The sequence below is a fragment of the Salmo salar genome, chromosome 24 (genome assembly GCF_965601325.2).
Source record: "Salmo salar chromosome 24, fSalSal1, whole genome shotgun sequence".
Lineage (NCBI taxonomy): Eukaryota > Metazoa > Chordata > Actinopteri > Salmoniformes > Salmonidae > Salmo > Salmo salar.
In genome coordinates this window covers 41,582,852-41,591,372 of record NC_138314.1, presented here as the reverse complement: position 1 = coordinate 41,591,372, position 8,521 = coordinate 41,582,852, and the positions used below count along the sequence as shown (strand labels likewise).

At 42.4% G+C, this 8,521-nt stretch overlaps 1 protein-coding gene across 1 annotated transcript in view; it reads right to left on the bottom strand.

Annotated features, from left to right (window-relative positions):
- Positions 1-244: 244 nt before the first annotated feature.
- aacs (acetoacetyl-CoA synthetase) overlaps positions 245-8,521 on the bottom strand; it is a 54,699-nt gene continuing 46,422 nt past the window's right edge. The window contains exons 13-18 of the mRNA XM_014172663.3: positions 4,720-4,833; positions 4,206-4,331; positions 3,644-3,713; positions 3,351-3,409; positions 2,819-3,021; positions 245-2,329 (exon numbers count right to left, since the gene is read on the bottom strand). Of these exons, the coding sequence (XP_014028138.2) occupies positions 2,192-2,329; positions 2,819-3,021; positions 3,351-3,409; positions 3,644-3,713; positions 4,206-4,331; positions 4,720-4,833 (710 nt within the window). The 3' untranslated portion in view covers positions 245-2,191. The remainder of the gene's footprint in view (positions 2,330-2,818; positions 3,022-3,350; positions 3,410-3,643; positions 3,714-4,205; positions 4,332-4,719; positions 4,834-8,521) is intronic.

Here is an 8,521-nt window from a genome sequence, read left to right as displayed (position 1 = left end):
GAACACATTCTTATTTACAACGACTGCCTATACCGGCCAAACCCGGACGCCACTGATTGGGAGTCCCATAGGGCGGCGCACAATCAATGCCGGTTATGATACAGCCTGGATTCGAACCAGGGTGTTTGTAGTGACACCTCTAGCACTGAGATGAGGTACCTTAGACCGCTGAGCCACTCGGTAACCCATGCAATGTTGATAAAATGAAGAGTTGGTACATTTTATGTGATCAACAGTCGCTGTATTGAATAGAATATGCATCCTTGTTCATTTATTGGTTACAGGGAGAATGCAAAGTAGTGCACGGTACAAGAACACATTACATATGTGTATATATCTCCATATACTGTATCACAGTCAATGACACATTCATCATACATGGAGCAATACAACTGTTTACGCAAAAACACATTAAATTAAAAAAGTCTGTACCTTAAAATATATTAATCAAAACAGACTAGAGGAAATGAACGCATTCAAATAGACATGATATGTTTCTTGGAGGAAGGTCTTGTACAACAAAAGAAAAGAAACCAGATGAAAGAAGACTAAATGGAATATTCTCAGGAATGTGAATCTGACGGAGGGTTCCGTCCCAAATGGCACTCTAAACTCCTGGTCAAATGTAGAGCATTATTGTAGGAAATAGGATGGCATTTGGGACATAGACAAAGAGAATGAATGTTGTGTGACCTAAGTGCTTAGTTGATTCCCTAAACAGAGAATAAAACCCTGTGGTAAAACCATGGAAGCTCCCCCACCCTAAACACAAGTCACATGGGTCTTAAACCAAACCCAGTCTCCGTCGAGGTCACTTTGGAACCATGTCCATATCAGTAACTGTGGATGACGTTGTCTAACTTGCAGTGAAAATACGCTGACGAGGGAAAAACGTTTGTTGACGTGTGGCTCGATTGAAACATTACGTGGTAAATGTGTGGTGATTGGTTGAAATGGCAAGCTATCTTTTTGTACTGCAGTGATGGGTCAGTTTTATAAGGAAAACAGATGATTTGACTATGCAGAATTAGTGTAGTGATTGGTCAACTGACTACAGCCCAACACCACCATCAATAGTGTTTAACTGAAGTGATGTCATTGCTCACCACAACAAGAGATAAGTATAGCTGTTCGGAGACATGCATCTAGAAACGGTTTTACTCTAAACTAACGACACAACTAAAAAAAGAAAGAAAAAAAGAATCAAGGAACATCTCAGTGCCAATGACTAGCGTTCAGTAGTGTCTAAACATCAAAGCCTTACTCTATGGAACCCCCCATACAGTATAATACCAGCTCAGCTGTGACCGCCGTAATAACATAAAACCAGGAAGTCTCAAGGGGGCTCGTTAATTGCCTAAAATCTGCTGTGTATTCATCACAGCCATTTCATTGGTCATTTGGCAGAGAGTCTCTCTTCCACCCACTGAGGAGCTGCCATGATTACGGGTGAATAACCAGAGTAATAATAACCAAGTCCACGCTCTTCTTTGCAACAAACTGAATGGTGTTTGTGTGGGCGGGACTAGAATGTGTTAAAGAAGTGGGACGGGATGCTATTTTTTATTTTAACTCTGTTTTGAAGATTGACTGGCTGTGTTCACAATTAAAAAAGTTAAAGTTAAGTTAAAATGTGATTTTTTTTAATGTTGAATGTCAAAATGATCTTTCAACACCACTACTCCCTCATCCCTTTATAGCAATAAAGCTATAAAAAAAAGGCAACGTTCTTTTAAAACACCTGGGTCCCATTGGCAGGTTCAAACTTACTCACCTCCCTTTTCTCATAATAAGTTAGGCCACGACGTTAACACCACAAGCACAACAGTGAGAAGCAAATCTCCAGTCTCGTAAAGAGGAACATCTACAAATTTACACAAGCCAGAGCAAAGGCATTCCCGAAAGGTCAACGGGGGATGTCAATGTTAGTACGTCGTATTTTTCTGGATTCCTTTTTTATTATTATTTTTTGGTCAGTCCTGAACCCAGAGGGAGCCAATGGGATGGCCGTGTGAGGTCAGGAGGTCACTGAAGAGTTAGAGGAGGAAGAGAAGCCAGGGCCACCATTCAATGGCCTGTACCTAATGACCCAGCTCCTCTCCTCTTCAAATAGACAAGAGTTCAAGAGTTTCTGGGGAAACTGTCTTTTTTTGTCTCGTTTTTTGTTTTTCCATGTGTACTGTAGAAGTTCTCAGAAGTTCTGGAGCTCTGGCAGGTTCTTGTAGAGGTCAAGGGAGTCCGGGTTGGAGAAGGCTCCTCGCTGGGTCACCTCCCTCCCAGCGATCACCTGCTTCACAGCCACCTCCACCTTCTTCCCACTGAGGGTGTACTGGACAGACAGACAGAGGAGAGGGGGAGAGAGAGACAGACAGAGCGTAACACACAGGGTCAGGGGACATATACATGTACCAAGCTTCTCCGAGTAGGAGTGTTGATCTGAGATCAGTTCCCACCCTTGTCCATGTAATCTTATTCATTGTGCTCTAAAAGGCCAAACTGATCCTAAATCATCACTTCTACTCTGAGACAGTCCCACAGTCCCACAGTCCCACTGAGACAGTCCCACAGATGCATAACAGCACTTATAGGCCTTTTGTGTGTGTGTGGTGTGTGTGTGTGTGTGTGTGTGTGTGTGTGTGTGTGTGTTTCTATTTGTCCTGGTACACACGTGTACAATAATGGAAATGTGTTAGCGTTACTCTCTGCCCATCAACGTTAGGGTTCTTCTTTTTTTATTTAAAAGCCATCTTTGGGTGCACTCTTTGCTCAGTGTGACTACATGAACACATTGAAAATGACGACAGAAGAATGTTCTCACAGGAATGTCTCTGGTCTCCAGGAACAGCGCTGGTACGTGGCGTGCGGAGAGGCCTTTCCGGATGGCTCCGCGAATTTTGTGTACCAGCTCCGGGCCGAAAGACTGGTTTGGCGTCATCTTCAGAAACAGGATCACTCTCTCCTCACCGTCCCCATTGTACTGTGGAACGCAAAGGCTGTCGGACACTTCCTCAAAGGCCTCCACTGGAGAGAAGATGAGAACAAAAGCCTACACATTTAGAAAATATCTGACAGATCGGCTGATACTTCAGGATTAGTAGCAGATATTGGTAGCGTCCAAAATGGCACCCTATTCCCATAGGCCTCTGGTCAACAGTAGTGCACTACACTGGAAACAGGGTGCTATTTGGGATGTGGCCTAGGCCTGTTAGTATTCATAAGGACAACAAGAACAACAGAGAAAGAAGAGAGCGGACTGTGTTACATTCCGTCATATCAATGATGACTAGCTAAATGAGACAAAACTGCTGTTACCACCAACCATTGAGGGGTAAGAAAAACCTATAGCTCACCAATGTTGTAGATCTCCGAGCTCCCAAAACGCACGCCGTTAGGGTTCAAAGTCCCATCGCTGTGATCGAGACAAGAATGAGTTGAAGGTAACCAAACAAAAAACTATGGTGGCAGTCGTTTATTGTCTCCTGAGGTAATTAGTAAGAGTGTTGGAATGAGCGAATGGCTATATTCGAGAGCATCAAAATGTGTGATGCATTGTGGGGTAAATTGTAGTTAGGCCCATGTATGGTGTAAGGGCATTTGTAGATCAATCAGTTGGCTGTAGTGTGGAACAAGCCCGACGACTCACCTTCTGCCAAGCATGACAATTCCTCCCGTCTTTGGGTTGATTTTACAGTAGTCACCGTGGGCCCAAACACCTGCAGAGGAGCATGCATGTTAGTAAACTGAGCCGGATATTGATCATGTACAGTACATTAAAATGGAGATAGCCCTCAATGGTGCTGTACATGCCATCACAGAAGCAGCCATCGCAAAGATAGAGATGTGCTAGAGAGCTCATCTCCTATGGGCAGGACTGCCCTGGAAAGGAAAAGCTGTCTATCCATCTCTAATTAATTTATTTTTTATTTCACCTTTATTTAACCAGGTAAGCTAGTTGAGAACTTGTTCTCATTTACAACTGCAACCTGGCCAAGATAAAGCAAAGCAGTGTGACACAACAACACAGAGTTACACATGGAATAAAGAAACGTACAGTCAATAACACAATAGAAAAGTCTATATACAGTGTGTGCAAATGAGGTAAGGCAATAAATAGGCCATAGTGACGAAATAATTACAATTTAGCAATTAAACATGGACAGGACTGACCGGGGAAGGAGGAGAAGCTCCATCTCTAATGGACTGACCTGGGAAGGAAGAGAAGTAAGCCTTGTGGTATTTGCTTCCATTCTCGTCGTTCCAGAAGTGGGTGGGCTGACAGGGGATTGGCTTCAGACACACCAGCTCTCCACTCTCCCCCCACACTGGCTTTCCTGAGGGAGGGAAACACACGCGTCATCAAGCACCCGATCGTCCCACAGTGGGGATACCATTTACAATGACAAGGTGAATTACCATATAGAGCAGGGATCCCCAACTGGCGGTTTGTGCGCCAAATGTGGCCCGCGGGTGATTTATTTAACCCCTCAAACACCAGCTACAAGTGATTTTAACTTTGGAAATCTGTTCCAAAGTATTCCCATGCATAATAGAGACATACAGTCCAGTATGTGATCCATACACATTTTCGCAAGGTTTGAAACTTATGTTTTAGAAAAATATATCCGTTTGGGATTCTTGTGGTAATTATGACCATCTGCCCAATAAATAAATAAATAAATAAATAAATATGCCTGAATTTAGTTGACCAACACCACTCACCGTCACAGCTCCAGGCCTCCACAGCCATGCCCAGGTTCCGGGTCTGAATCTCTCCTCTGTACACTGGGACCGTCACGTTCTGGCCCATAAAGCAGGACACAATGTCTGTTCCACCTTTACACAAAAAACATACAACATTTTACTTCTTTCACGTTACGAGTAGTGATGGATGTAGCTAATGCGTTACGTGTAGTGATGGACGTAGCTAATGCGTTACGAGTAGTGATGGACGTAGCTAATGCGTTACGAGTAGTGATGGACGTAGCTAATGCGTTACGAGTAGTGATGGACGTAGCTAATGCGTTACGAGTAGTGATGGACGTAGCTAATGCGTTACGAGTAGTGATGGACGTAGCTAATGCGTTACGAGTAGTGATGGACGTAGCTAATGCGTTACGAGTAGTGATGGACGTAGCTAATGCGTTACGAGTAGTGATGGACGTAGCTAATGCGTTACGAGTAGTGATGGACGTAGCTAATGCGTTACGAGTAGTGATGGACGTAGCTAATGCGTTACGAGTAGTGATGGACGTAGCTAATGCGTTACGAGTAGTGATGGACGTAGCTAATGCGTTACGTGTAGTGATGGACGTAGCTAATGCGTTACGAGTAGTGATGGACGTAGCTAATGCGTTACGAGTAGTGATGGACGTAGCTAATGCGTTACGAGTAGTGATGGACGTAGCTAATGCGTTACGTGTAGTGATGGACGTAGCTAATGCGTTACGTGTAGTGATGGACGTAGCTAATGCGTTACGTGTAGTGATGGACGTAGCTAATGCGTTACGTGTAGTGATGGACGTAGCTAATGCGTTACGTGTAGTGATGGACGTAGCTAATGCGTTACGTGTAGTGATGGACGTAGCTAATGCGTTACGTGTAGTGATGGACGTAGCTAATGCGTTACGTGTAGTGATCCACGTAGCTAATGCGTTACGTTTTTATTTTACCTTTATTTAACCTGTTATGGCTAGGGGGCAGTATTTTCACAGCCGGATAAAAAACGTACCCGATTTAATCTGATCATTACTCCTGCCCAGAAACTAGAATATGCATATAATTATTAGCTTTGGATAGAAAACACCCTAAAGTTTCTAAAACTGTTTGAATGCTGTCTGTGAGTATAACAGAACTCATTTGGCAGGCCAAAACCTGAGAAGATTCCATGCAGGAAGTGCCCTGTCTGACAATTTCTTGCCCTTCTTGATTATCTCTATCCAATACAGGGGATCTCTGATGTTACGTGACACTTCCTACGGCTCCCATGGGCTCTCAGAAGGCGGCAAAAAGCTGAATCGTGGCTTTGCAGGCTCTGGCTGAAAAAAAGTAGCGCGTTTGGATCGTGGCTGGTCACAGTACTGTGAGACTCAGGCTCGTGCACGAGGGGATCCCATGCTTTTATTTTCTCTCTTTGTACGTATACACGCTTTCCGGTCGGAATATTATCGCTTTTTTATGAGAAAAATTGCATAAAAATAGATTTTAAACAGCGGTTGACATGCTTCGAAGTACGGTAATGGAATATTTAGAAATCTTTTGTCACGAAATGCGCCGTGCTCGTGACCCTTATTTACACTTCGGATAGTGTCTTGAACGCACGAACAAAACGCTGCTATTTGGATATAACAATGGATTATTTTGAACCAAACCAACATTTGTTATTGAAGTAGCAGTCCTGGGAGTGCATTCTGACGAAGAACACCAAAGGTAATCAAACTTTTCTAATAGTAAATCGTAGTTTGGTCAGGGCTAAACTTGGTGGGTGTCTAAATAGCTAGCCGTGATGTCGGGCTATCTACTCAGAATATTGCAAAATGTGCAATATTCTGCAAAAAGCTGTTTTAAAAATCGGACACCTCGATTGCACAAAGGAGTTCTGGATCTATAATTCTTAAAATAATTGTTATGTTTTTTGTGAACGTTTATCGTGAGTAATTTAGTAAATTCACCGGAGGTTTGCGGGGGGTATGCTAGTTCTGAACGTCACATGCTAATGTAAAAAGCTGGTTTTTGATATAAATATGAACTTGATTGAACAAAACATGCATGTATTGTATAACATCATGTCCTAGGTGTGTCATCTGATGAAGATCATCAAAGGTTAGTGCTGCATTTAGCTGTGGTTTTGTTTTTTGTGACATTATATGCTAGCTTGAAAAATGGGTGTCTGATTATTTCTGGCTGGGTACTCTGCTGACATAATCTAATGTTTTGCTTTCGCTGTAAAGCCTTTTTGAAATCGGACAGTGTGGTTAGATAAAGGAGAGTCTTGTCTTTAAAATGGTGTAAAATAGTCATATGTTTGAAAAATTGAAGTTTTTGTATTTGAGGAATTTGTAATTCGCGCCACGCCTATCATTGGATATTGGAGCAGGTGTTCCGCTAGCGGAACGTCTAGATGTAAGAGGTTAACCTCTAGGGGCTAGGTGGGACGCTTGTCCCACCTACTCAACAGCCAGTGTAATCCTGTGGCGCGATATTCAAATACCTTACAAATGCTATTACGTCAATTTCTCAAACATATGACTATTATACACCATTTTAAAGACAAGACTCTCGTTAATCTAACCACACTGTCCAATTTCAAAAAGGCTTTACAACGAAAGCAAAACATTAGATTATGTCAGCAGAGTACCCAGCCAGAAATAATCAGACACCCATTTTTCAAGCTAGCATATGTCACATAAACCCAAACCACAGCTAAATGCAGGACTAACCTTTGATGATCTTCATCAGATGACAATCCTAGGACATTATGTTATACAATACATGCATGTTTTGTTCAATCATGTTCATATTTATATCAAAAACCAGCTTTTTTACATTAGCATGTGACTAGCATGTGACTAGCATTCCCACCGAACACTTCCGGTGAATTTACTAAATTACTCACGATAAACGTTCACAAAAAGCATAACAATTATTTTAAGAATTATAGATACAGAACTCCTATATGCACTCGCTATGTCCGATTTTAAAATAGCTTTTCGGTGAAAGCACATTTTGCAATATTCTGAGTAGATAGCCCGACATCACAGGGCTAGCTATTTAGACACCCAGCAAGTTTAGCACTCACCAAAGTCAGATTTACTATAAGAAAAATGTTATTACCTTTGCTGTTCTTCGTCAGAATGCACTCCCAGGACTTCTACTTCAATAACAAATGTTGGTTTGGTCCCAAATAATCCATAGTTATATCCAAATAGCAGCGTTTTGTTCGTGCGTTCAAGACACTATCCGAAGTGTAAATAAGGGTCACGCGCACGGCGCATTTCGTGACAAAATTCTAAATATTCCATTACCGTACTTCGAAGCATGTCAACCACTGTTTACAATCAATTTTTATGCCATTTTTCTCGTAAAAAAGCAATAATATTCCGACCGGGAGTGGTGGTTTTCGTTCAAAGAGAGAGAAAGTAAACATTGAGTCGACTCGGGCATGCGCGCCCCGTCCCATTGTCCTCAGATCGGTCACTTACAAAATGCGCTAATGTTTTTCAGCCATGGGCTGCAAAGCCACGATTCAGCTTTCTGGCGCCTTCTGAGAGCCTATGGGAGCGTTAGAAAATGTCACGTCATGCCAGAGATCCCCTGTTTTTGTTAGAGATGATCAATAAGGCCATGAAATGGTCAGAGAGAGTGCTTCCTGTTTGGAATCTTCTCAGGTTTTGGCCTGCCAAATGAGTTCTGTTATACTCACAGACACCATTCAAACAGTTTTAGAAACTTTAGGGTGTTTTCTATCCAAATCAAACAATTATATGCATATTCTAGTTACTGGGCAGGAGTAGTAACCAGATTA